This window comes from Doryrhamphus excisus, linkage group LG5, assembly GCF_037039965.1.
Source record: "Doryrhamphus excisus strain RoL-2023G ecotype Guam linkage group LG5, RoL_Dexc_Guam_v1.1, whole genome shotgun sequence".
Classification (NCBI taxonomy): Eukaryota; Metazoa; Chordata; class Actinopteri; order Syngnathiformes; family Syngnathidae; genus Doryrhamphus; species Doryrhamphus excisus.
Genome location: NC_136361.1, coordinates 478,012 through 505,505, shown reverse-complemented (window position 1 = coordinate 505,505; position 27,494 = coordinate 478,012). Strand labels below are relative to the sequence as shown.

General features: G+C 42.4%; 4 protein-coding genes and 1 long non-coding RNA gene across 5 annotated transcripts; all 5 read left to right on the top strand.

Annotated features, from left to right (window-relative positions):
- Positions 1 to 361: 361 nt before the first annotated feature.
- On the top strand, positions 362 to 3,586 carry LOC144898454 (extended synaptotagmin-1-like). Its single transcript, XM_078790440.1, has 10 exons — positions 362 to 1,201; positions 1,295 to 1,367; positions 1,766 to 1,822; positions 2,206 to 2,254; positions 2,506 to 2,601; positions 2,673 to 2,744; positions 2,827 to 2,913; positions 3,003 to 3,149; positions 3,209 to 3,354; positions 3,447 to 3,586. The coding sequence occupies exons 3-9, from the start codon at positions 1,794 to 1,796 to the stop codon at positions 3,320 to 3,322; spliced, it is 594 nt and encodes a 197-aa protein (XP_078646566.1). The 5' UTR covers positions 362 to 1,201; positions 1,295 to 1,367; positions 1,766 to 1,793; the 3' UTR covers positions 3,323 to 3,354; positions 3,447 to 3,586.
- A 2,578-nt stretch (positions 3,587 to 6,164) lies between these two features.
- Positions 6,165 to 9,389, top strand: LOC144898453 (extended synaptotagmin-1-like). The gene is made up of 10 exons (XM_078790439.1): positions 6,165 to 7,004; positions 7,098 to 7,170; positions 7,569 to 7,625; positions 8,009 to 8,057; positions 8,309 to 8,404; positions 8,476 to 8,547; positions 8,630 to 8,716; positions 8,806 to 8,952; positions 9,012 to 9,157; positions 9,250 to 9,389. Exons 3-9 carry the CDS (start codon positions 7,597 to 7,599, stop codon positions 9,123 to 9,125), a joined length of 594 nt encoding a protein of 197 aa, XP_078646565.1. The 5' UTR covers positions 6,165 to 7,004; positions 7,098 to 7,170; positions 7,569 to 7,596; the 3' UTR covers positions 9,126 to 9,157; positions 9,250 to 9,389.
- Positions 9,390 to 11,002: 1,613 nt separating this feature from the next.
- On the top strand, positions 11,003 to 15,214 carry LOC144898481 (extended synaptotagmin-1-like). The gene is made up of 10 exons (XM_078790488.1): positions 11,003 to 11,076; positions 13,372 to 13,428; positions 13,812 to 13,860; positions 14,112 to 14,207; positions 14,279 to 14,350; positions 14,433 to 14,519; positions 14,609 to 14,755; positions 14,815 to 14,924; positions 15,053 to 15,149; positions 15,194 to 15,214. The coding sequence occupies exons 2-10, from the start codon at positions 13,400 to 13,402 to the stop codon at positions 15,212 to 15,214; spliced, it is 708 nt and encodes a 235-aa protein (XP_078646614.1). The 5' UTR covers positions 11,003 to 11,076; positions 13,372 to 13,399.
- A 2,556-nt stretch (positions 15,215 to 17,770) lies between these two features.
- LOC144898452 (extended synaptotagmin-1-like) lies at positions 17,771 to 20,995 on the top strand. The gene is made up of 10 exons (XM_078790438.1): positions 17,771 to 18,610; positions 18,704 to 18,776; positions 19,175 to 19,231; positions 19,615 to 19,663; positions 19,915 to 20,010; positions 20,082 to 20,153; positions 20,236 to 20,322; positions 20,412 to 20,558; positions 20,618 to 20,763; positions 20,856 to 20,995. Exons 3-9 carry the CDS (start codon positions 19,203 to 19,205, stop codon positions 20,729 to 20,731), a joined length of 594 nt encoding a protein of 197 aa, XP_078646564.1. The 5' UTR covers positions 17,771 to 18,610; positions 18,704 to 18,776; positions 19,175 to 19,202; the 3' UTR covers positions 20,732 to 20,763; positions 20,856 to 20,995.
- Positions 20,996 to 24,145: 3,150 nt separating this feature from the next.
- On the top strand, positions 24,146 to 27,002 carry LOC144898491 (uncharacterized). Its single transcript, XR_013627358.1, has 4 exons — positions 24,146 to 24,339; positions 24,794 to 24,845; positions 24,927 to 25,843; positions 25,913 to 27,002. It is a non-coding gene; the product is annotated as an uncharacterized LOC144898491 (long non-coding RNA).
- Positions 27,003 to 27,494: the final 492 nt, after the last annotated feature.

The window sequence follows — 27,494 nt, the reverse complement described above, 5'->3', positions numbered from 1 at the left end:
AGACAGGATTGTCTTGAGGCACAAATCTGGGGAAGGATACAGAAACATTTCTGCTGCTTTGAAGGTCCCAATGAGCACAGTGGCCCCCATTATTCGACTAGCCAGGATAGAAGGAAAAATGAATGCAGCAATATTTTCATCCAGGATATCTCTATATATTGTTGCATTCATTTTTCCTTCTATCCTGACTAGTCTGCCAGTTCCTGCTGCTGCTGCATGATGCTGCCACCACCATGCTTCACTGTAGGGATGGAGGCCACTGTGCTCATTGGGACCTTCAAAGCAGCTGAAGTGTTTCTGTATCCTTCCCCAGATTTGTGCCTCAAGACAATCCTGTCTCGCTGGTCTACAGACAGTTCTTTTGACTTCATGCTTGGCGTTTGTGCTCTGACATGCACAGTCAACTGTGGGACCTTATATAGACAGTTATTATATTTCCAAATCATGTCCAATCAACTGAATTTACTGCAGGTGGACTCCAACTGAGTGTATAGTAGACACCAAACGTCCAGAAGGAGGCGACTGGCACACTAGTGTGGGAAGTCCATACCTGCATGAGGAAAGTGGAAGTCAAAAATAATCATTCTAATAATACGATTCCCAATTAAGGGAATAAATCCCAGGTCTTTGGTTTAGTTATGAAATGTTGAATTAATTTCACAGGTGCCTCAACCTGTGGCTGTGTTGTGTTTTTGTGCACCGCCATCTGGAAGTAAATACAGCTTTAGTACAAATGCAGTGAAGCTGTTCTGGTTTGAAATAATGTTTTGTAGAAGATGTGTTAAGATCATTTCATTCAAAGAAGGCCATCTTAAAAAAAATACTACACAATCATATTAGAAAAGTGGTGTAGGTGGTAGCTTAAATCATGTAAATATTACTTATAATTTGCTCCAAATAAAGTCAGGGAAAACTAGTTAAACAATCCTGAAAAGCGAGTACATTTATATGGATTTTGAAGTAGATTCAAAGGTAGTTTGGGGTCAAATTTACTAGCAAAGAGTACCTTTTTCATTCAAAAAAAGTAAATTTGACCAGAGTATTTCCCAAGGAAAAGTTGCTTGGGAATTGTGCGTGCAAATTGTTACCTAGCTTTGCTCAAGTAAATGGCACTCCAAATTTTTTTTCAGTGTACTGCCCAGTGGACCGCGACCTCCTCCAGCTGATTTTGGGAGTTCTTTTGTCTCTGGACTGCTCCATGGTATGCCTTCTGCCCCCATCGCCTTGCTTTTCCTTTTTTGGACTGCACTAATGAATACAGATATTCTGGCTGCCACATGAATTACATGTGCAGCATTCTCCATCCATTTAACAGAATACTGAAGGATGTTGACGCTCAAGAATTTGGTCCCAACAGCTTAGACAAGGTAAGATTACAGTACAGCTGTTGAATGACACCAACATGGTTTAGGTTATTCTATGCTTTACAGTGTCAAAACCTTTTTTCAAGTCGAAGATTGGTTTGAAATTGGAAACGGACAAGGATCTACGTTCTTATATATTGAATGACAGCTGATGCCTTCCATACACAAGGAAAAACTGCCGCAGAAATTGAGAGAGTGAGATTTGTGGTTACAGGAGTTATTGATGTACAATTGAGTTCTTTCAACATAAAAGTATCAATGCCCAATCTGCATCTTTTGTTTTAGAATATTTAATCCTTAATCCATTTGTAGAAAGCTTGCTGGCCACAGTAAAGTAGCAACTCGTCACATTATGAATACATGTACCAGATGATAAATGATGAGTTTTGTTGCTCCATCAGGTTACATCTGGAGGTGTTTGATAAAGACATGGACATGAAGGATGACTTTATGGGAAGGTACTGCTTCCAGTACACATTAGTAGTGTTGTTATTATCGATACTGTCACATACTGCAACTGCTTGATAATACTGCTTACTACCTCCAGCGCAGCGATGCCAGTATTGAGAAGAGCACCGCCATCCTCCTTTATCTACACTTTATTGTCCGATTCACAAGAAAAATTATGTCACACACTTACAGTATATTAAAGACAGGTTGTAGAATTTGATATGGTTGGAATCATTTAGAACATTCATGTAGAACGCAAATGATATTAAATATATATGTATAAATATCAAATATTGCAGTGTAAATAAATAAAAATAAACATGAATTAGAGAAAAGAAATCCATTCCATTATCAAGTGGTTGAAATAATTGTCATGTTTCTCAACATGCAGGCTGAAGGTCAAACTGAAGGACATAATTGATTCTCAGTACACGGATCAGGTATGGAAACGGCTTATATTATTGTCATTGAATTGTTCAAGCATTCAAAGGATTGTGTGTGTTTTATGTATCAGTGTATCAGTACACGCTCAGTGATGTCAAGTCAGGTCGCGTTCACCTGATCCTGGAATGGCTTCCAACAGCCTCGGAGGCAGACCAACTGGATAAGGGGGGTGCTTCCAGAAGAAGAAAAAGCGTACTAATGCTTCATTCAACTATAAAAAATACTAATATCGAACCATTCTCTTCAGATTCTCAAGTTCTACTCCAGGCAGTCCTACCAGAACAAAGCCGTTCCATCTGTGGGACTTTTGTTTGTCTTCATCGAACAAGCAGATGGTTTACCAGTAAGTGAGTCGAGGAGGTACTGAGGAGGCATGATCTGTGTTTTATTATGACCCATGTGGCGTGTCAACAGGTGGAAAAGAGTGGAAAAGAGCCAAAAGTGGGAGCGGATATGCTTCTTGGAAAAACATCCCACAAAACTACTGTGAGACTACTAAGCGTGGCAACTAGCCAAATAATAACCAGGGTATTGGCATCCGGGACTAACACGTCCATCTTTGCTGTAGGTGTGTGATCGCACGACATCACCTCAGTGGAATGAGGCGTTCTGCTTCCTGGTTTATGACCCTAGAGAAGAGAATGTTGTTGTCAAGGTAAGTTAACAATATTATTTTTAGTATTTCCACCATGTGATATCAACAAACTTGACTTGTATTACTACCTTTACACTTTGTTTCTCCAGCTCTCTCACAGCTGGACGTTGCCCATGGGTTCCTTAGTCGTCCCAATCAGAGAGCTGCTCTCGGAACCAGAACTGGTCCTGGATCAGTGGTTCCATCTGGATGGCGCCTCCCCAGAGAGTCAGATTCTTCTTCGAGCTGAACTCAAGGTAGGCGATCTCTCATTCTAGTCTTAACTCGCACCAGACTTCACATGCAATTGTTGCAGATGCTGATTCCGAGCAAATGTCCTCGTGGTGATCATGAGGCTAAATTCACTTCCAAAGACTCCGACCGCTCGACTGAGCAGCAGAAACGGGAGGCAGATGTGATGCAAAAGTGAGCGCTGCGTATATCCAAGCACACTAGTCTCAGGTCTTATTTGGTTTTCATGCTACATTGGGTTCTTAGGTCATTTTTGGTGGACACTCCGGTAGAAACTCTTTTCTATGTCTTATCCTCACTAGGGTTGGGGTATGCTGGAGCCTGATTTGGGGCGAGAGGCGGGGTACACCCTGGACCGGTGGCCAGCCAATCCCAGGGCACATACAGTGCATCCGGAAAGTATTCACAGCGCTTCACTTTTTCCACATTTTGTCAAGTTACAGCCTCATTCCCAATTGTATTAATTTAATCTCTTACCTCAAAATTCTACACAAAATACTCCATTATGACAATGTGAAAAAGTTTTTTTTTTACTTTTTTGAATTTATTAAAAATAGAAAACAAAAAAATCACATTTACATAAGTATTCACAGCCTTTGCCATGAAGCTCAAAATTGAGCTCAGGTGCATCTTTTTTCCACTGATCATCCTTGAGATAATAACTGTCTATATAAGGTCCCACAGTTGACTGTGCATGTCAGAGCACAAACGCCAAGCATGAAGTCAAAAGAACTGTCTGTAGACCTGCGAGACAGGATTGTCTTGAGGCACAAATCTGGGGAAGGATACAGAAACATTTCTGCTGCTTTGAAGGTCCCAATGAGCACAGTGGCCTCCATCCCTACAGTGAAGCATGGTGGTGGCAGCATCATGCTGTGGGGATGTTTTTCAGCAGCAGGAACTGGCAGACTAGTCAGGATAGAAGGAAAAATGAATGCAACAATATATAGAGATATCCTGGATGAAAATATTGCTGCATTCATTTTTCCTTCTATCCTGGCTGGTCGAATAATGGGGGCCACTGTGCTCATTGGGACCTTCAAAGCAGCAGAAATGTTTCTGTATCCTTCCCCAGATTTGTGCCTCAAGACAATCCTGTCTCGCAGGTCTACAGACAGTTCTTTTGACTTCATGCTTGGCGTTTGTGCTCTGACATGCACAGTCAACTGTGGGACCTTATATAGACAGTTATTGTATTTCCAAATCATGTCCAGTCAACTGAATTTACTGCAGGTGGACTCCAATTGAGTGTATAGTAGACACCAAACGTCCAGAAGGAGGCGACTGGCACACTAGTGTGGGAAGTCCATACCTGCATGAGGAAAGTGGAAGTCAAAAAATAATCATTCTAATAATACGATTCCCAATTAAGGGAATAAATCCCAGGTCTTTGGTTTAGTTATGAAATGTTGAATTCATTTCACAGGTGCCTCAACCTGTGGCTGTGTTGTGTTTTTGTGCACAGTCATCTGGAAGTAAATACAGCTTTACTACAAATGCAGTGAAGCTGTTCTGGTTTGAAATAATGTTTTGTAGAAGATGTGTTAAGATCATTTCATTCAAAGAAGGCCATCTTAAAAAAATACTACACAATCATATTAGAAAAGTGGTGTAGGTGGTAGCTTAAATCATGTAAATATTACTTATAATTTGCTCCAAATAAAGTCAGGGAAAACTAGTGAAACAATCCTGAAAAGCGAGTACATTTATATGGATTTTGAAGTAGATTCAAAGGTAGTTTGGGGTCAAATTTACTAGCAAAGAGTACCTCTTTCATTCAAAAAAAGTAAATTTGACCAGAGTATTTCCCAAGGAAAAGTTGCTTGGGAATTGTGCGTGCAAATTGTTACCTAGCTTTTCTCAAGTAAATGGCACTCCAAATTTTTTTTCAGTGTACTGCCCAGTGGACCGCGACCTCCTCCAGCTGTTTTTGGGAGTTCCTTTGTCTCTGGACTGCTCCATGGTATGCCTTCTGCCCCTATCGCCTTGCTTTTCCTTTTTTGGACTGCACTAATGAATACAGATATTCTGGCTGCCACATGAATTACATGTGCAGCATTCTCCATCCATTTAACAGAATACTGAAGGATGTTGACGCTCAAGAATTTGGTCCCAACAGCTTAGACAAGGTAAGATTACAGTACAGCTGTTGAATGACACCAACATGGTTTAGTTATTCATTCATTTTCTATGTCTCTTATCCTCACTAGGGTGGGGGTATGCTGGAGCCTGATTTGGGGCGAGAGGCGGGGTACACCCTGGACCGGTGGCCAGCCAATCCCAGGGCACATACAGTACATCCGGAAAGTATTCACAGCGCTTCACTTTTTCCACATTTTGTCAAGTTACAGCCTCATTCCCAATTGTATTAATTTAATCTCTTACCTCAAAATTCTACACAAAATACTCCATTATGACAATGTGAAAAAGTTTTTTTTTTTTACTTTTTTGAATTTATTAAAAATAGAAAACAAAAAAATCACATTTACATAAGTATTCACAGCCTTTGCCATGAAGCTCAAAATTGAGCTCAGGTGCATCTTTTTTCCACTGATCATCCTTGAGATAATAACTGTCTATATAAGGTCCCACAGTTGACTGTGCATGTCAGAGCACAAACGCCAAGCATGAAGTCAAAAGAACTGTCTGTAGACCTGCGAGACAGGATTGTCTTGAGGCACAAATCTGGGGAAGGATACAGAAACATTTCTGCTGCTTTGAAGGTCCCAATGAGCACAGTGGCCCCCATTATTCGACTAGCCAGGATAGAAGGAAAAATGAATGCAGCAATATTTTCATCCAGGATATCTCTATATATTGTTGCATTCATTTTTCCTTCTATCCTGACTAGTCTGCCAGTTCCTGCTGCTGCTGCATGATGCTGCCACCACCATGCTTCACTGTAGGGATGGAGGCCACTGTGCTCATTGGGACCTTCAAAGCAGCTGAAGTGTTTCTGTATCCTTCCCCAGATTTGTGCCTCAAGACAATCCTGTCTCGCTGGTCTACAGACAGTTCTTTTGACTTCATGCTTGGCGTTTGTGCTCTGACATGCACAGTCAACTGTGGGACCTTATATAGACAGTTATTATATTTCCAAATCATGTCCAATCAACTGAATTTACTGCAGGTGGACTCCAACTGAGTGTATAGTAGACACCAAACGTCCAGAAGGAGGCGACTGGCACACTAGTGTGGGAAGTCCATACCTGCATGAGGAAAGTGGAAGTCAAAAATAATCATTCTAATAATACGATTCCCAATTAAGGGAATAAATCCCAGGTCTTTGGTTTAGTTATGAAATGTTGAATTAATTTCACAGGTGCCTCAACCTGTGGCTGTGTTGTGTTTTTGTGCACCGCCATCTGGAAGTAAATACAGCTTTAGTACAAATGCAGTGAAGCTGTTCTGGTTTGAAATAATGTTTTGTAGAAGATGTGTTAAGATCATTTCATTCAAAGAAGGCCATCTTAAAAAAAATACTACACAATCATATTAGAAAAGTGGTGTAGGTGGTAGCTTAAATCATGTAAATATTACTTATAATTTGCTCCAAATAAAGTCAGGGAAAACTAGTTAAACAATCCTGAAAAGCGAGTACATTTATATGGATTTTGAAGTAGATTCAAAGGTAGTTTGGGGTCAAATTTACTAGCAAAGAGTACCTTTTTCATTCAAAAAAAGTAAATTTGACCAGAGTATTTCCCAAGGAAAAGTTGCTTGGGAATTGTGCGTGCAAATTGTTACCTAGCTTTGCTCAAGTAAATGGCACTCCAAATTTTTTTTCAGTGTACTGCCCAGTGGACCGCGACCTCCTCCAGCTGATTTTGGGAGTTCTTTTGTCTCTGGACTGCTCCATGGTATGCCTTCTGCCCCCATCGCCTTGCTTTTCCTTTTTTGGACTGCACTAATGAATACAGATATTCTGGCTGCCACATGAATTACATGTGCAGCATTCTCCATCCATTTAACAGAATACTGAAGGATGTTGACGCTCAAGAATTTGGTCCCAACAGCTTAGACAAGGTAAGATTACAGTACAGCTGTTGAATGACACCAACATGGTTTAGGTTATTCTATGCTTTACAGTGTCAAAACCTTTTTTCAAGTCGAAGATTGGTTTGAAATTGGAAACGGACAAGGATCTACGTTCTTATATATTGAATGACAGCTGATGCCTTCCATACACAAGGAAAAACTGCCGCAGAAATTGAGAGAGTGAGATTTGTGGTTACAGGAGTTATTGATGTACAATTGAGTTCTTTCAACATAAAAGTATCAATGCCCAATCTGCATCTTTTGTTTTAGAATATTTAATCCTTAATCCATTTGTAGAAAGCTTGCTGGCCACAGTAAAGTAGCAACTCGTCACATTATGAATACATGTACCAGATGATAAATGATGAGTTTTGTTGCTCCATCAGGTTACATCTGGAGGTGTTTGATAAAGACATGGACATGAAGGATGACTTTATGGGAAGGTACTGCTTCCAGTACACATTAGTAGTGTTGTTATTATCGATACTGTCACATACTGCAACTGCTTGATAATACTGCTTACTACCTCCAGCGCAGCGATGCCAGTATTGAGAAGAGCACCGCCATCCTCCTTTATCTACACTTTATTGTCCGATTCACAAGAAAAATTATGTCACACACTTACAGTATATTAAAGACAGGTTGTAGAATTTGATATGGTTGGAATCATTTAGAACATTCATGTAGAACGCAAATGATATTAAATATATATGTATAAATATCAAATATTGCAGTGTAAATAAATAAAAATAAACATGAATTAGAGAAAAGAAATCCATTCCATTATCAAGTGGTTGAAATAATTGTCATGTTTCTCAACATGCAGGCTGAAGGTCAAACTGAAGGACATAATTGATTCTCAGTACACGGATCAGGTATGGAAACGGCTTATATTATTGTCATTGAATTGTTCAAGCATTCAAAGGATTGTGTGTGTTTTATGTATCAGTGTATCAGTACACGCTCAGTGATGTCAAGTCAGGTCGCGTTCACCTGATCCTGGAATGGCTTCCAACAGCCTCGGAGGCAGACCAACTGGATAAGGGGGGTGCTTCCAGAAGAAGAAAAAGCGTACTAATGCTTCATTCAACTATAAAAAATACTAATATCGAACCATTCTCTTCAGATTCTCAAGTTCTACTCCAGGCAGTCCTACCAGAACAAAGCCGTTCCATCTGTGGGACTTTTGTTTGTCTTCATCGAACAAGCAGATGGTTTACCAGTAAGTGAGTCGAGGAGGTACTGAGGAGGCATGATCTGTGTTTTATTATGACCCATGTGGCGTGTCAACAGGTGGAAAAGAGTGGAAAAGAGCCAAAAGTGGGAGCGGATATGCTTCTTGGAAAAACATCCCACAAAACTACTGTGAGACTACTAAGCGTGGCAACTAGCCAAATAATAACCAGGGTATTGGCATCCGGGACTAACACGTCCATCTTTGCTGTAGGTGTGTGATCGCACGACATCACCTCAGTGGAATGAGGCGTTCTGCTTCCTGGTTTATGACCCTAGAGAAGAGAATGTTGTTGTCAAGGTAAGTTAACAATATTATTTTTAGTATTTCCACCATGTGATATCAACAAACTTGACTTGTATTACTACCTTTACACTTTGTTTCTCCAGCTCTCTCACAGCTGGACGTTGCCCATGGGTTCCTTAGTCGTCCCAATCAGAGAGCTGCTCTCGGAACCAGAACTGGTCCTGGATCAGTGGTTCCATCTGGATGGCGCCTCCCCAGAGAGTCAGATTCTTCTTCGAGCTGAACTCAAGGTAGGCGATCTCTCATTCTAGTCTTAACTCGCACCAGACTTCACATGCAATTGTTGCAGATGCTGATTCCGAGCAAATGTCCTCGTGGTGATCATGAGGCTAAATTCACTTCCAAAGACTCCGACCGCTCGACTGAGCAGCAGAAACGGGAGGCAGATGTGATGCAAAAGTGAGCGCTGCGTATATCCAAGCACACTAGTCTCAGGTCTTATTTGGTTTTCATGCTACATTGGGTTCTTAGGTCAAGTTTGGTGGACACTCCGGTAGAAACTCTTTTCTATGTCTTATCCTCACTAGGGTTGGGGTATGCTGGAGCCTGATTTGGGGCGAGAGGCGGGGTACACCCTGGACCGGTGGCCAGCCAATCCCAGGGCACATACAGTGCATCCGGAAAGTATTCACAGCGCTTCACTTTTTCCACATTTTGTCAAGTTACAGCCTCATTCCCAATTGTATTAATTTAATCTCTTACCTCAAAATTCTACACAAAATACTCCATTATGACAATGTGAAAAAGTTTTTTTTTTACTTTTTTGAATTTATTAAAAATAGAAAACAAAAAAATCACATTTACATAAGTATTCACAGCCTTTGCCATGAAGCTCAAAATTGAGCTCAGGTGCATCTTTTTTCCACTGATCATCCTTGAGATAATAACTGTCTATATAAGGTCCCACAGTTGACTGTGCATGTCAGAGCACAAACGCCAAGCATGAAGTCAAAAGAACTGTCTGTAGACCTGCGAGACAGGATTGTCTTGAGGCACAAATCTGGGGAAGGATACAGAAACATTTCTGCTGCTTTGAAGGTCCCAATGAGCACAGTGGCCTCCATCCCTACAGTGAAGCATGGTGGTGGCAGCATCATGCTGTGGGGATGTTTTTCAGCAGCAGGAACTGGCAGACTAGTCAGGATAGAAGGAAAAATGAATGCAACAATATATAGAGATATCCTGGATGAAAATATTGCTGCATTCATTTTTCCTTCTATCCTGGCTGGTCGAATAATGGGGGCCACTGTGCTCATTGGGACCTTCAAAGCAGCAGAAATGTTTCTGTATCCTTCCCCAGATTTGTGCCTCAAGACAATCCTGTCTCGCAGGTCTACAGACAGTTCTTTTGACTTCATGCTTGGCGTTTGTGCTCTGACATGCACAGTCAACTGTGGGACCTTATATAGACAGTTATTGTATTTCCAAATCATGTCCAGTCAACTGAATTTACTGCAGGTGGACTCCAATTGAGTGTATAGTAGACACCAAACGTCCAGAAGGAGGCGACTGGCACACTAGTGTGGGAAGTCCATACCTGCATGAGGAAAGTGGAAGTCAAAAAATAATCATTCTAATAATACGATTCCCAATTAAGGGAATAAATCCCAGGTCTTTGGTTTAGTTATGAAATGTTGAATTCATTTCACAGGTGCCTCAACCTGTGGCTGTGTTGTGTTTTTGTGCACAGTCATCTGGAAGTAAATACAGCTTTACTACAAATGCAGTGAAGCTGTTCTGGTTTGAAATAATGTTTTGTAGAAGATGTGTTAAGATCATTTCATTCAAAGAAGGCCATCTTAAAAAAATACTACACAATCATATTAGAAAAGTGGTGTAGGTGGTAGCTTAAATCATGTAAATATTACTTATAATTTGCTCCAAATAAAGTCAGGGAAAACTAGTTAAACAATCCTGAAAAGCGAGTACATTTATATGGATTTTGAAGTAGATTCAAAGGTAGTTTGGGGTCAAATTTACTAGCAAAGAGTACCTCTTTCATTCAAAAAAAGTAAATTTGACCAGAGTATTTCCCAAGGAAAAGTTGCTTGGGAATTGTGCGTGCAAATTGTTACCTAGCTTTTCTCAAGTAAATGGCACTCCAAATTTTTTTTCAGTGTACTGCCCAGTGGACCGCGACCTCCTCCAGCTGTTTTTGGGAGTTCCTTTGTCTCTGGACTGCTCCATGGTATGCCTTCTGCCCCTATCGCCTTGCTTTTCCTTTTTTGGACTGCACTAATGAATACAGATATTCTGGCTGCCACATGAATTACATGTGCAGCATTCTCCATCCATTTAACAGAATACTGAAGGATGTTGACGCTCAAGAATTTGGTCCCAACAGCTTAGACAAGGTAAGATTACAGTACAGCTGTTGAATGACACCAACATGGTTTAGTTATTCATTCATTTTCTATGTCTCTTATCCTCACTAGGGTGGGGGTATGCTGGAGCCTGATTTGGGGCGAGAGGCGGGGTACACCCTGGACCGGTGGCCAGCCAATCCCAGGGCACATACAGTACATCCGGAAAGTATTCACAGCGCTTCACTTTTTCCACATTTTGTCAAGTTACAGCCTCATTCCCAATTGTATTAATTTAATCTCTTACCTCAAAATTCTACACAAAATACTCCATTATGACAATGTGAAAAAGTTTTTTTTTTTTACTTTTTTGAATTTATTAAAAATAGAAAACAAAAAAATCACATTTACATAAGTATTCACAGCCTTTGCCATGAAGCTCAAAATTGAGCTCAGGTGCATCTTTTTTCCACTGATCATCCTTGAGATAATAACTGTCTATATAAGGTCCCACAGTTGACTGTGCATGTCAGAGCACAAACGCCAAGCATGAAGTCAAAAGAACTGTCTGTAGACCTGCGAGACAGGATTGTCTTGAGGCACAAATCTGGGGAAGGATACAGAAACATTTCTGCTGCTTTGAAGGTCCCAATGAGCACAGTGGCCCCCATTATTCGACTAGCCAGGATAGAAGGAAAAATGAATGCAGCAATATTTTCATCCAGGATATCTCTATATATTGTTGCATTCATTTTTCCTTCTATCCTGACTAGTCTGCCAGTTCCTGCTGCTGCTGCATGATGCTGCCACCACCATGCTTCACTGTAGGGATGGAGGCCACTGTGCTCATTGGGACCTTCAAAGCAGCTGAAGTGTTTCTGTATCCTTCCCCAGATTTGTGCCTCAAGACAATCCTGTCTCGCTGGTCTACAGACAGTTCTTTTGACTTCATGCTTGGCGTTTGTGCTCTGACATGCACAGTCAACTGTGGGACCTTATATAGACAGTTATTATATTTCCAAATCATGTCCAATCAACTGAATTTACTGCAGGTGGACTCCAACTGAGTGTATAGTAGACACCAAACGTCCAGAAGGAGGCGACTGGCACACTAGTGTGGGAAGTCCATACCTGCATGAGGAAAGTGGAAGTCAAAAATAATCATTCTAATAATACGATTCCCAATTAAGGGAATAAATCCCAGGTCTTTGGTTTAGTTATGAAATGTTGAATTAATTTCACAGGTGCCTCAACCTGTGGCTGTGTTGTGTTTTTGTGCACCGCCATCTGGAAGTAAATACAGCTTTAGTACAAATGCAGTGAAGCTGTTCTGGTTTGAAATAATGTTTTGTAGAAGATGTGTTAAGATCATTTCATTCAAAGAAGGCCATCTTAAAAAAAATACTACACAATCATATTAGAAAAGTGGTGTAGGTGGTCGCTTAAATCATGTAAATATTACTTATAAATTGCTCCAAATAAAGTCAGGGAAAACTAGTTAAACAATCCTGAAAAGCGAGTACATTTATATGGATTTTGAAGTAGATTCAAAGGTAGTTTGGGGTCAAATTTACTAGCAAAGAGTACCTCTTTCATTCAAAAAAAGTAAATTTGACCAGAGTATTTCCCAAGGAAAAGTTGCTTGGGAATTGTGCGTGCAAATTGTTACCTAGCTTTTCTCAAGTAAATGGCACTCCAAATTTTTTTTCAGTGTACTGCCCAGTGGACCGCGACCTCCTCCAGCTGTTTTTGGGAGTTCTTTTGTCTCTGGACTGCTCCATGGTATGCCTTCTGCCCCCATCGCCTTGCTTTTCCTTTTTTGGACTGCACTAATGAATACAGATATTCTGGCTGCCACATGAATTACATGTGCAGCATTCTCCATCCATTTAACAGAATACTGAAGGATGTTGACGCTCAAGAATTTGGTCCCAACAGCTTAGACAATGTAAGATTACAGTACAGCTGTTGAATGACACCAACATGGTTTAGGTTATTCTATGCTTTACAGTGTCAAAACCTTTTTTCAAGTCGAAGATTGGTTTGAAATTGGAAACGGACAAGGATCTACGTTCTTATATATTGAATGACAGCTGATGCCTTCCATACACAAGGAAAAACTGCCGCAGAAATTGAGAGAGTGAGATTTGTGGTTACAGGAGTTATTGATGTACAATTGAGTTCTTTCAACATAAAAGTATCAATGCCCAATCTGCATCTTTTGTTTTAGAATATTTAATCCTTAATCCATTTGTAGAAAGCTTGCTGGCCACAGTAAAGTAGCAACTCGTCACATTATGAATACATGTACCAGATGATAAATGATGAGTTTTGTTGCTCCATCAGGTTACATCTGGAGGTGTTTGATAAAGACATGGACATGAAGGATGACTTTATGGGAAGGTACTGCTTCCAGTACACATTAGTAGTGTTGTTATTATCGATACTGTCACATACTGCAACTGCTTGATAATACTGCTTACTACCTCCAGCGCAGCGATGCCAGTATTGAGAAGAGCACCGCCATCCTCCTTTATCTACACTTTATTGTCCGATTCACAAGAAAAATTATGTCACACACTTACAGTATATTAAAGACAGGTTGTAGAATTTGATATGGTTGGAATCATTTAGAACATTCATGTAGAACGCAAATGATATTAAATATATATGTATAAATATCAAATATTGCAGTGTAAATAAATAAAAATAAACATGAATTAGAGAAAAGAAATCCATTCCATTATCAAGTGGTTGAAATAATTGTCATGTTTCTCAACATGCAGGCTGAAGGTCAAACTGAAGGACATAATTGATTCTCAGTACACGGATCAGGTATGGAAACGGCTTATATTATTGTCATTGAATTGTTCAAGCATTCAAAGGATTGTGTGTGTTTTATGTATCAGTGTATCAGTACACGCTCAGTGATGTCAAGTCAGGTCGCGTTCACCTGATCCTGGAATGGCTTCCAACAGCCTCGGAGGCAGACCAACTGGATAAGGGGGGTGCTTCCAGAAGAAGAAAAAGCGTACTAATGCTTCATTCAACTATAAAAAATACTAATATCGAACCATTCTCTTCAGATTCTCAAGTTCTACTCCAGGCAGTCCTACCAGAACAAAGCCGTTCCATCTGTGGGACTTTTGTTTGTCTTCATCGAACAAGCAGATGGTTTACCAGTAAGTGAGTCGAGGAGGTACTGAGGAGGCATGATCTGTGTTTTATTATGACCCATGTGGCGTGTCAACAGGTGGAAAAGAGTGGAAAAGAGCCAAAAGTGGGAGCGGATATGCTTCTTGGAAAAACATCCCACAAAACTACTGTGAGACTACTAAGCGTGGCAACTAGCCAAATAATAACCAGGGTATTGGCATCCGGGACTAACACGTCCATCTTTGCTGTAGGTGTGTGATCGCACGACATCACCTCAGTGGAATGAGGCGTTCTGCTTCCTGGTTTATGACCCTAGAGAAGAGAATGTTGTTGTCAAGGTAAGTTAACAATATTATTTTTAGTATTTCCACCATGTGATATCAACAAACTTGACTTGTATTACTACCTTTACACTTTGTTTCTCCAGCTCTCTCACAGCTGGACGTTGCCCATGGGTTCCTTAGTCGTCCCAATCAGAGAGCTGCTCTCGGAACCAGAACTGGTCCTGGATCAGTGGTTCCATCTGGATGGCGCCTCCCCAGAGAGTCAGATTCTTCTTCGAGCTGAACTCAAGGTAGGCGATCTCTCATTCTAGTCTTAACTCGCACCAGACTTCACATGCAATTGTTGCAGATGCTGATTCCGAGCAAATGTCCTCGTGGTGATCATGAGGCTAAATTCACTTCCAAAGACTCCGACCGCTCGACTGAGCAGCAGAAACGGGAGGCAGATGTGATGCAAAAGTGAGCGCTGCGTATATCCAAGCACACTAGTCTCAGGTCTTATTTGGTTTTCATGCTACATTGGGTTCTTAGGTCAAGTTTGGTGGACACTCCGGTAGAAACTCTTTTCTATGTCTTATCCTCACTAGGGTTGGGGTATGCTGGAGCCTGATTTGGGGCGAGAGGCGGGGTACACCCTGGACCGGTGGCCAGCCAATCCCAGGGCACATACAGTGCATCCGGAAAGTATTCACAGCGCTTCACTTTTTCCACATTTTGTCAAGTTACAGCCTCATTCCCAATTGTATTAATTTAATCTCTTACCTCAAAATTCTACACAAAATACTCCATTATGACAATGTGAAAAAGTTTTTTTTTTACTTTTTTGAATTTATTAAAAATAGAAAACAAAAAAATCACATTTACATAAGTATTCACAGCCTTTGCCATGAAGCTCAAAATTGAGCTCAGGTGCATCTTTTTTCCACTGATCATCCTTGAGATAATAACTGTCTATATAAGGTCCCACAGTTGACTGTGCATGTCAGAGCACAAACGCCAAGCATGAAGTCAAAAGAACTGTCTGTAGACCTGCGAGACAGGATTGTCTTGAGGCACAAATCTGGGGAAGGATACAGAAACATTTCTGCTGCTTTGAAGGTCCCAATGAGCACAGTGGCCTCCATCCCTACAGTGAAGCATGGTGGTGGCAGCATCATGCTGTGGGGATGTTTTTCAGCAGCAGGAACTGGCAGACTAGTCAGGATAGAAGGAAAAATGAATGCAACAATATATAGAGATATCCTGGATGAAAATATTGCTGCATTCATTTTTCCTTCTATCCTGGCTGGTCGAATAATGGGGGCCACTGTGCTCATTGGGACCTTCAAAGCAGCAGAAATGTTTCTGTATCCTTCCCCAGATTTGTGCCTCAAGACAATCCTGTCTCGCAGGTCTACAGACAGTTCTTTTGACTTCATGCTTGGCGTTTGTGCTCTGACATGCACAGTCAACTGTGGGACCTTATATAGACAGTTATTGTATTTCCAAATCATGTCCAGTCAACTGAATTTACTGCAGGTGGACTCCAATTGAGTGTATAGTAGACACCAAACGTCCAGAAGGAGGCGACTGGCACACTAGTGTGGGAAGTCCATACCTGCATGAGGAAAGTGGAAGTCAAAAAATAATCATTCTAATAATACGATTCCCAATTAAGGGAATAAATCCCAGGTCTTTGGTTTAGTTATGAAATGTTGAATTCATTTCACAGGTGCCTCAACCTGTGGCTGTGTTGTGTTTTTGTGCACAGTCATCTGGAAGTAAATACAGCTTTACTACAAATGCAGTGAAGCTGTTCTGGTTTGAAATAATGTTTTGTAGAAGATGTGTTAAGATCATTTCATTCAAAGAAGGCCATCTTAAAAAAATACTACACAATCATATTAGAAAAGTGGTGTAGGTGGTAGCTTAAATCATGTAAATATTACTTATAATTTGCTCCAAATAAAGTCAGGGAAAACTAGTTAAACAATCCTGAAAAGCGAGTACATTTATATGGATTTTGAAGTAGATTCAAAGGTAGTTTGGGGTCAAATTTACTAGCAAAGAGTACCTCTTTCATTCAAAAAAAGTAAATTTGACCAGAGTATTTCCCAAGGAAAAGTTGCTTGGGAATTGTGCGTGCAAATTGTTACCTAGCTTTTCTCAAGTAAATGGCACTCCAAATTTTTTTTCAGTGTACTGCCCAGTGGACCGCGACCTCCTCCAGCTGTTTTTGGGAGTTCCTTTGTCTCTGGACTGCTCCATGGTATGCCTTCTGCCCCTATCGCCTTGCTTTTCCTTTTTTGGACTGCACTAATGAATACAGATATTCTGGCTGCCACATGAATTACATGTGCAGCATTCTCCATCCATTTAACAGAATACTGAAGGATGTTGACGCTCAAGAATTTGGTCCCAACAGCTTAGACAAGGTAAGATTACAGTACAGCTGTTGAATGACACCAACATGGTTTAGTTATTCATTCATTTTCTATGTCTCTTATCCTCACTAGGGTGGGGGTATGCTGGAGCCTGATTTGGGGCGAGAGGCGGGGTACACCCTGGACCGGTGGCCAGCCAATCCCAGGGCACATACAGTACATCCGGAAAGTATTCACAGCGCTTCACTTTTTCCACATTTTGTCAAGTTACAGCCTCATTCCCAATTGTATTAATTTAATCTCTTACCTCAAAATTCTACACAAAATACTCCATTATGACAATGTGAAAAAGTTTTTTTTTTTTACTTTTTTGAATTTATTAAAAATAGAAAACAAAAAAATCACATTTACATAAGTATTCACAGCCTTTGCCATGAAGCTCAAAATTGAGCTCAGGTGCATCTTTTTTCCACTGATCATCCTTGAGATAATAACTGTCTATATAAGGTCCCACAGTTGACTGTGCATGTCAGAGCACAAACGCCAAGCATGAAGTCAAAAGAACTGTCTGTAGACCTGCGAGACAGGATTGTCTTGAGGCACAAATCTGGGGAAGGATACAGAAACATTTCTGCTGCTTTGAAGGTCCCAATGAGCACAGTGGCCCCCATTATTCGACTAGCCAGGATAGAAGGAAAAATGAATGCAGCAATATTTTCATCCAGGATATCTCTATATATTGTTGCATTCATTTTTCCTTCTATCCTGACTAGTCTGCCAGTTCCTGCTGCTGCTGCATGATGCTGCCACCACCATGCTTCACTGTAGGGATGGAGGCCACTGTGCTCATTGGGACCTTCAAAGCAGCTGAAGTGTTTCTGTATCCTTCCCCAGATTTGTGCCTCAAGACAATCCTGTCTCGCTGGTCTACAGACAGTTCTTTTGACTTCATGCTTGGCGTTTGTGCTCTGACATGCACAGTCAACTGTGGGACCTTATATAGACAGTTATTATATTTCCAAATCATGTCCAATCAACTGAATTTACTGCAGGTGGACTCCAACTGAGTGTATAGTAGACACCAAACGTCCAGAAGGAGGCGACTGGCACACTAGTGTGGGAAGTCCATACCTGCATGAGGAAAGTGGAAGTCAAAAATAATCATTCTAATAATACGATTCCCAATTAAGGGAATAAATCCCAGGTCTTTGGTTTAGTTATGAAATGTTGAATTAATTTCACAGGTGCCTCAACCTGTGGCTGTGTTGTGTTTTTGTGCACCGCCATCTGGAAGTAAATACAGCTTTAGTACAAATGCAGTGAAGCTGTTCTGGTTTGAAATAATGTTTTGTAGAAGATGTGTTAAGATCATTTCATTCAAAGAAGGCCATCTTAAAAAAAATACTACACAATCATATTAGAAAAGTGGTGTAGGTGGTAGCTTAAATCATGTAAATATTACTTATAATTTGCTCCAAATAAAGTCAGGGAAAACTAGTTAAACAATCCTGAAAAGCGAGTACATTTATATGGATTTTGAAGTAGATTCAAAGGTAGTTTGGGGTCAAATTTACTAGCAAAGAGTACCTTTTTCATTCAAAAAAAGTAAATTTGACCAGAGTATTTCCCAAGGAAAAGTTGCTTGGGAATTGTGCGTGCAAATTGTTACCTAGCTTTGCTCAAGTAAATGGCACTCCAAATTTTTTTTCAGTGTACTGCCCAGTGGACCGCGACCTCCTCCAGCTGATTTTGGGAGTTCTTTTGTCTCTGGACTGCTCCATGGTATGCCTTCTGCCCCCATCGCCTTGCTTTTCCTTTTTTGGACTGCACTAATGAATACAGATATTCTGGCTGCCACATGAATTACATGTGCAGCATTCTCCATCCATTTAACAGAATACTGAAGGATGTTGACGCTCAAGAATTTGGTCCCAACAGCTTAGACAAGGTAAGATTACAGTACAGCTGTTGAATGACACCAACATGGTTTAGGTTATTCTATGCTTTACAGTGTCAAAACCTTTTTTCAAGTCGAAGATTGGTTTGAAATTGGAAACGGACAAGGATCTACGTTCTTATATATTGAATGACAGCTGATGCCTTCCATACACAAGGAAAAACTGCCGCAGAAATTGAGAGAGTGAGATTTGTGGTTACAGGAGTTATTGATGTACAATTGAGTTCTTTCAACATAAAAGTATCAATGCCCAATCTGCATCTTTTGTTTTAGAATATTTAATCCTTAATCCATTTGTAGAAAGCTTGCTGGCCACAGTAAAGTAGCAACTCGTCACATTATGAATACATGTACCAGATGATAAATGATGAGTTTTGTTGCTCCATCAGGTTACATCTGGAGGTGTTTGATAAAGACATGGACATGAAGGATGACTTTATGGGAAGGTACTGCTTCCAGTACACATTAGTAGTGTTGTTATTATCGATACTGTCACATACTGCAACTGCTTGATAATACTGCTTACTACCTCCAGCGCAGCGATGCCAGTATTGAGAAGAGCACCGCCATCCTCCTTTATCTACACTTTATTGTCCGATTCACAAGAAAAATTATGTCACACACTTACAGTATATTAAAGACAGGTTGTAGAATTTGATATGGTTGGAATCATTTAGAACATTCATGTAGAACGCAAATGATATTAAATATATATGTATAAATATCAAATATTGCAGTGTAAATAAATAAAAATAAACATGAATTAGAGAAAAGAAATCCATTCCATTATCAAGTGGTTGAAATAATTGTCATGTTTCTCAACATGCAGGCTGAAGGTCAAACTGAAGGACATAATTGATTCTCAGTACACGGATCAGGTATGGAAACGGCTTATATTATTGTCATTGAATTGTTCAAGCATTCAAAGGATTGTGTGTGTTTTATGTATCAGTGTATCAGTACACGCTCAGTGATGTCAAGTCAGGTCGCGTTCACCTGATCCTGGAATGGCTTCCAACAGCCTCGGAGGCAGACCAACTGGATAAGGGGGGTGCTTCCAGAAGAAGAAAAAGCGTACTAATGCTTCATTCAACTATAAAAAATACTAATATCGAACCATTCTCTTCAGATTCTCAAGTTCTACTCCAGGCAGTCCTACCAGAACAAAGCCGTTCCATCTGTGGGACTTTTGTTTGTCTTCATCGAACAAGCAGATGGTTTACCAGTAAGTGAGTCGAGGAGGTACTGAGGAGGCATGATCTGTGTTTTATTATGACCCATGTGGCGTGTCAACAGGTGGAAAAGAGTGGAAAAGAGCCAAAAGTGGGAGCGGATATGCTTCTTGGAAAAACATCCCACAAAACTACTGTGAGACTACTAAGCGTGGCAACTAGCCAAATAATAACCAGGGTATTGGCATCCGGGACTAACACGTCCATCTTTGCTGTAGGTGTGTGATCGCACGACATCACCTCAGTGGAATGAGGCGTTCTGCTTCCTGGTTTATGACCCTAGAGAAGAGAATGTTGTTGTCAAGGTAAGTTAACAATATTATTTTTAGTATTTCCACCATGTGATATCAACAAACTTGACTTGTATTACTACCTTTACACTTTGTTTCTCCAGCTCTCTCACAGCTGGACGTTGCCCATGGGTTCCTTAGTCGTCCCAATCAGAGAGCTGCTCTCGGAACCAGAACTGGTCCTGGATCAGTGGTTCCATCTGGATGGCGCCTCCCCAGAGAGTCAGATTCTTCTTCGAGCTGAACTCAAGGTAGGCGATCTCTCATTCTAGTCTTAACTCGCACCAGACTTCACATGCAATTGTTGCAGATGCTGATTCCGAGCAAATGTCCTCGTGGTGATCATGAGGCTAAATTCACTTCCAAAGACTCCGACCGCTCGACTGAGCAGCAGAAACGGGAGGCAGATGTGATGCAAAAGTGAGCGCTGCGTATATCCAAGCACACTAGTCTCAGGTCTTATTTGGTTTTCATGCTACATTGGGTTCTTAGGTCAAGTTTGGTGGACACTCCGGTAGAAACTCTTTTCTATGTCTTATCCTCACTAGGGTTGGGGTATGCTGGAGCCTGATTTGGGGCGAGAGGCGGGGTACACCCTGGACCGGTGGCCAGCCAATCCCAGGGCACATACAGTGCATCCGGAAAGTATTCACAGCGCTTCACTTTTTCCACATTTTGTCAAGTTACAGCCTCATTCCAAATTGTATTAATTTAATCTCTTACCTCAAAATACTCCACTCCACTAATGAACTGCACTAATGAATACAGATATTCTTGCTGCCACATGAATTACATGTGCAGCATTTTTGGTAGGTTGAGCGTTGTTGCGCTTCCACCTGAATTGGCATCAGCTGTTGGGGCTCGATTGCGAGGCGGTGCCAGGGTTATTGATGGGTCTTGGCGTCACCGGGGCGCTCATTGTTCCTTGCTGTTCACCTGTCGAGGCTGTGTTGGCGCGCTCCGGTGGCGGGCTCTGGTCTGTCGTGCCATCAGCAGCGTATGTGAAAGGTAGGCATAAAATTACTGGGCGTGTACCGGTGACGGTGCATCATGTGACCGCAGCCATGGTTGTTTTAATTTGCAGCGGGGTTGGTTGTTGAGGACCTGGCGTGCATTTTGGAGGGCTTGCAGGAAGTGCAGTGTCAGCCTCTTGAGGCTAGGATTGCACTGGCTGTGTGTTAAGCTACCTTTGCTCCGGTAAGCTGCCGATGCTTTAAACAAGCAGAAAGCTAACTTTAGCACCACATGTTGTCTGTCTCAAAGTTAAATGATCTGGTTAGATAATTATTTTTCTTTTTTGTGGTTAGCACAGAGAGGTTGTCACGTTCCGGCTTGGGAGCTTTACGGCACGGCCCCAGGATGCAGAGATGAGGACCCAATAGCAGGTAAAAAGGCATTTATTGTTGATACTATGCAGCAGACCAACGCACTAGCATGTTCAACAGAGAAAACAACATCAATGACCCAACAAAGAAAGGAGCGCGCACCTGAACCAAATAGGCATCACAAATAATGAGAAACAGGTGCGGGAGATAATGGACATCAACTGAAAACACAGCAGAGCAACACAGGAAGGAAATACAAAACAAGGGCATGAACGAGGAACTGAGGAAAACTAAGAGCTGTCACAAGGGGGTGACAGACGTTAAACTATTTGTTGGCAAATTCAGGTTCAACATTCAGTGTGTGTGTAAAATGTTGCAGATTGAATAGTTTAACAGGCTAACACACATAATATTGTTTGAAGCAATGTCGGTTCATATTCAGGTTCATATTCCTGGATTCTATTTTTCAATTTCTCTAGGGTTCTCAACGGAAAGCGAATTCTGACTCCCAATGCCGAAGGGCCTCTGTGGCCTGGGTTGGTGGGGGAGTGGGGGGAACCGATTCCCCTCGCGCCATCAGATCCAAGAGCAGGGACAGCTGGTCACCGTAATCGTCGGATTCCTCTCCCGGTGGCTGACCTTGGTCGAGGTTTTTCTTTCCTCGTGCGGTAGCGCTGGAGTCTCAGGGGTTTTGTCCTTCGGCGGTAAGGATGTTTTGCAGGTCTTGGGATGAGGATTTACAGGTTTTACAGGTTTTACAGGGTTCACAGGGTTCACAGGGTTCACAGGGTTCATATTCCTGGATTCTATTTTTCAATTTCTTAGGGTTCTCAACGGAAAGCGAATTCTGACTCCCAACGCCGAAGGGCCTCTGTGGCCTGGGTTGGTGGGGGAGTGGGGGGAACCGATTCCCCTCGCGCCATCAGATCCAAGAGCAGGGACAGCTGGTCACCGTAATCGTCGGATTCCTCTCCCGGTGGCTGACCTTGGTCGAGGTTTTTCTCTTTACTCGTGCGGTAGCGCTGGAGTCTCAGGGGTTTTGTCCTTCGGCGGTAAGGATGTTTTGCAGGTCTTGGGATAAGGTTTTACAGGTTTTACAGGTTTTACAGGTTTTACAGGTTTTACAGGTTTTACAGGTTTTACAGGTTTTACAGGTTTTACAGGTTTTACAGGTTTTACAGGTTTTACAGGTTTTACAGGTTTTACAGGTTTTACAGGTTTTACTGGTTTTACTGGTTTTACTGGTTTTACTGGTTTTACTGGTTTTACTGGTTTTACTGGTTTTACTGGTTTTACTGGTTTTACTGGTTTTACTGGTTTTACTGGTTTTACTGGTTTTACTGGTTTTACTGGTTTTACTGGTTTTACTGGTTTTACTGGTTTTACTGGTTTTACTGGTTTTACTGGTTTTACTGGTTTTACTGGTTTTACTGGTTTTACTGGTTTTACTGGTTTTACTGGTTTTACTGGTTTTACTGGTTTTACTGGTTTTACTGGTTTTACTGGTTTTACTGGTTTCACTGGTTTCACTGGTTTCACTGGTTTCACTGGTTTCACTGGTTTCACTTTCTTAGGGTTCTCAACGGAAAGCGAATTCTGACTCCCAACGCCGAAGGGCCTCTGTGGCCCGGGTTGGTGGGGGAGTGGGGGGAACCAATTCCCCTCGCGCCATCAGATCCAAGAGCAGGGACAGCTGGTCACCGTAATGGTCGGATTCCTCTCCCGGTGGCTGACCTTGGTCGAGGTTTTTCTCTTTACTCGTGCGGTAGCGCTGGAGTCTCAGGGGTTTTGTCCTTCGGCGGTAAGCATGTTTTGCAGGTCTTGGGATGAGGTTTTACAGGTTTTACAGGTTCAGATTCCTGGATTCTATTTTTCAATTTCTTAGGGTTCTCAACAGAAAGCGAATTCTGACTCCCAACGCCGAAGGGCCTCTGTGGCCCGGGTTGGTGGGGGAGTGGGGGGAACCGATTCCCCTCGCGCCATCAGATCCAAGAGCAGGGACAGCTGGTCACCGTAATCGCCGGATTCCTCTCCCGGTGGCTGACCTTGGTCAAGGTTTTTCTCTTTCCTCGTGCGTTTGCGCTGGGTGCTGACCCAGGGGGTAGCGCTGGAGTCTCAGGGGTTTTGTCCTTTGGCGGTAAGGATGTTTTGCAGGTCTTGGGATGGAATGAGGGCACCCAAGTTTGTTTGGCTTGGGGGTCTCAACGGAAAGCTTGCAGCTGAATTTGTGTAGGCAGAAGTCGGTTCTATGTTTATACGACCTTTCGTTGGGGAGTTACTGGCGAAAAACGTCGCCCATTGAGATTGCATTGTTGGAAGCAGCAGTCCATTAAAGTGACCACGAGATGGTGGTATTTACCGAGTAGAATAGCATTACTTTAAAGTGACCCCTAGTTGGCAGTACATAGCAAGTAGAAATAGCAGCCTCCCCCTGCCTTCCTCATTTGGGCCCAGCCTTCCACACCCCAGTCCCCGAGCCCCCCAGCCTTCTACATTTAGGCCCAGCCTCCCCCGTCCCACACCCCAGCCCCCCACTCCCTCGCCCCAGCCCCCCCAGCCTTCTTACACTTGTGCCCAACCTGTGGAGGGCAGTAATACGCCTTGGAGCGTTGAAACAAAAGAGGAAGAAGACAGACTGGCAGAGAATGGTGGTATCAACGGACCAGCTAACCGAAGGAAACATGAGTAGTCTGCGCTGCGCCGTTGGGTAAGTAGTCAACATAGATCTCGTTTGAATGTTTGGGTTAGGGTTTTAGGGCGATGGTTGGAGGAGGGTTTTAGGGCCGAGTTAGGGCTGGCTAGGGCGAGTTGGGGCCAGGGCTCTTTAGGGCTGGCTAGGGCGAGTTAGGGCGAGTTGGGGCCAGGGCTGGCTAGGGAGAGTTGGGGCCAGGGCTGGCTAGGGCGAGTTGGGGCCAGGGCTCTTTAGGGCTGGCTAGGGCGAGTTAGGGCGAGTTGGGGCCAGGGCTGGCTAGGGCGAGTTGGGGCTAGGGCGAGTTGGGGCTAGGGCGAGTTGGGGCCAGGGCTGGCTAGGGCGAGTTGGGGCCAGGGCTGGCTAGGGCGAGTTGGGGCCAGGGCTGGCTAGGGCGAGTTGGGGCCAGGGCTCTTTAGGGCTGGCTAGGGCTCGTTAGGGCCAGATATAAATTTGACCATCCATTTAACAGAATACTGAAGGATGTTGACGCTCAAGAATTTGGTCCCAACAGCTTAGACAAGGTAAGATTACAGTACAGCTGTTGAATGACACCAACATGGTTTAGTTATTCATTCATTTTCTATGTCTCTTATCCTCACTAGGGTGGGGGTATGCTGGAGCCTGATTTGGGGCGAGAGGCGGGGTACACCCTGGACCGGTGGCCAGCCAATCCCAGGGCACATACAGTACATCCGGAAAGTATTCACAGCGCTTCACTTTTTCCACATTTTGTCATGTTACAGCCTCATTCCCAATTGTATTAATTTAATCTCTTACCTCAAAATACTCCATTATGACAATGTGAAAAAGTATTTTTTTTACTTTTTTGAATTTATTAAAAATAGAAAACAAAAAATCACATTTACATAAGTAGTCACAGCCTTTGCCATGAAGCTCAAAATTGAGCTCAGGTGCATCTTTTTTCCACTGATCATCCTTGAGATCTTTCTACAGCGTAATTGGAGTCCACCTGCAGTAAATTCAGTTGATTGGACATGATTTGGAAAATATAATAACTGTCTATATAAGGTCCCACAATATTTTCATCCAGGATATCTCTATATATTGCTGCATTCATTTTTCCTTCTATCCTGACTAGTCGAATAATGGGGGCCACTGTGCTCATTGGGACCTTCAAAGCAGCAGAAATGTTTCTGTATCCTTCCCCAGATTTGTGCCTCAAGACAATCCTGTCTCGCAGGTCTACAGACAGTTCTTTTGACTTCATGCTTGGCGTTTGTGCTCTGACATGCACAGTCAACTGTGGGACCTTATATAGACAGTTATTGTATTTCCAAATCATGTCCAATCAACTGAATTTACTGCAGGTGGACTCCAATTGAGCTGTAGAAAGATCTGTGAATACTTATGTAAATGTGATTTTTTTGGTTTTCTATTTTTAATATATTCAAAACATGAATGTAACATGACAAAATGTAGAAAAAGTGAAGCGCTGTGAATACTTTCCGGATGCACTGTACCTTCATGGAGACAAACGTGTGTTGACGTCTCATGTAAGGTTAGTTGTTGTGACCTTTGACCCGTACTGTGCACTTTGCTTCCTCTGTCTTTCTTGTGGTTGGTTCAGGACTGAGCGATGACATCCTAGAGACTCATTTGGATCTCGACGTGGACCCCATGCTGTACGACTCTGCTGCAAACTCAGACGAGGATGTCGTGTACTCCAGCAGCCCTTTCACTGACTCTCAACTGTTGGACGTATCTTTGCTGCCGCCCGCTCTCTGACATCCCTGCTTTGGACATGGAGGATTGTCCTTGTCTTCAATTGCTGCTTGGAACCCCAGCCAAGCCCGCCTCACCCATGTGTGTGATGAAATGGCATTGTGTATATTATGCAATAAAAAATAAGTCAACTAAAGAGACCCACTCCAAAGGGCTGGCCTCTATGTGGTTTATATACGGTATGAATATATGGGTTGGTCAAGTAGTTCAAGGTGGAGGACAGCTGGGCTATGGTGGGTCCCGTGCCTGTATCTAGTGCGGTTAAAATAGAAGGGTGACCGAGCCAGAACCATGCCGAGGGCAAAGGAGTAGCCCCAAGGAAACCCCTCACCCCCTCCACACCCAATTGTAGACCAGCCCCCAAGGTTCCTAACGCAGCAGGGAGGATACTTAATAGGTATCATAGCTACATGACAACCTTCCCTCAATCGTTGGAACAAAGTGACAATTTGAAATCACTGCAGTACTGCCATAACGCCACTAGGTGACAGCATTGCTCCGCTAACACCCTCATAACTCCGAGTTAACTCCCAAGACCCAAAGTTTCCACCGTTTTGGGAAATGTGGTGCGTAAATCCGTGTAAAAATTGGCCATGAAGCTCAAGCATGCGACGAAACGATGAACATGCACACTGTAAGAAGGCGAATAGATGTTACACGCATTATTTTCATGATTTCTGCTTTTCCATCAACTATTTGTTTTTAGTAGAGATGGTGAAATGAGCCCGAAGCCTCGAAGTGTGTCAAGTCTTCCTGAGTCACACTGCTTCCAAATGGTGACCATTTCATCACGTGACCGCTGACGTCATGAGCATCTTATGTCACAGCGCGCATTGAAACGGACTGGTTATTTTGGCGCTAACTTGTGCATATAATGACCACCAAGCAATTGAACTGTTAATGACATGAACTAATTAAAGCATTTTTGTTTGTAATGGCGATCTGTCTTTCACTCGTTGTAGCGAGATTGCTTTGCCTTCCTTCTTCCACCAGATGTCGCTAATATTGCCTTTGACGGAGACAACGCTCCCAATGTGTTCCGGGACAATGTGAAGGACAACGAAGCTCAAGTTTTCATCTTCCGAGTACACTCGGACGTTAGGAACACACCATTTCCAGCACATGCATATTTCAACTGCTAAACACATTGCTAGACAGTAGAGTGGGATGAATGCCAATAGTGAACTTTTACTGCAACTATGAAGGATGGCCATCTTGAATTGGATGTATAAGTGTTGGATTATTTACCGGTAAATTTTGTAAAGTGGACTGACATGTTGCTACATGTTTCTGGCCTGAAAGGGCCAGCCTTAGAGGGCCAGCCTTAAAGGGCCAGCCTTAAAGGGCCAGCCTTAAAGGCCCAGCTTAAAGGGCCAGCCTTAGAGGGTCAGCTTTAAAGGGCCAGCTTAAAGGGCCAGCCTTATAGG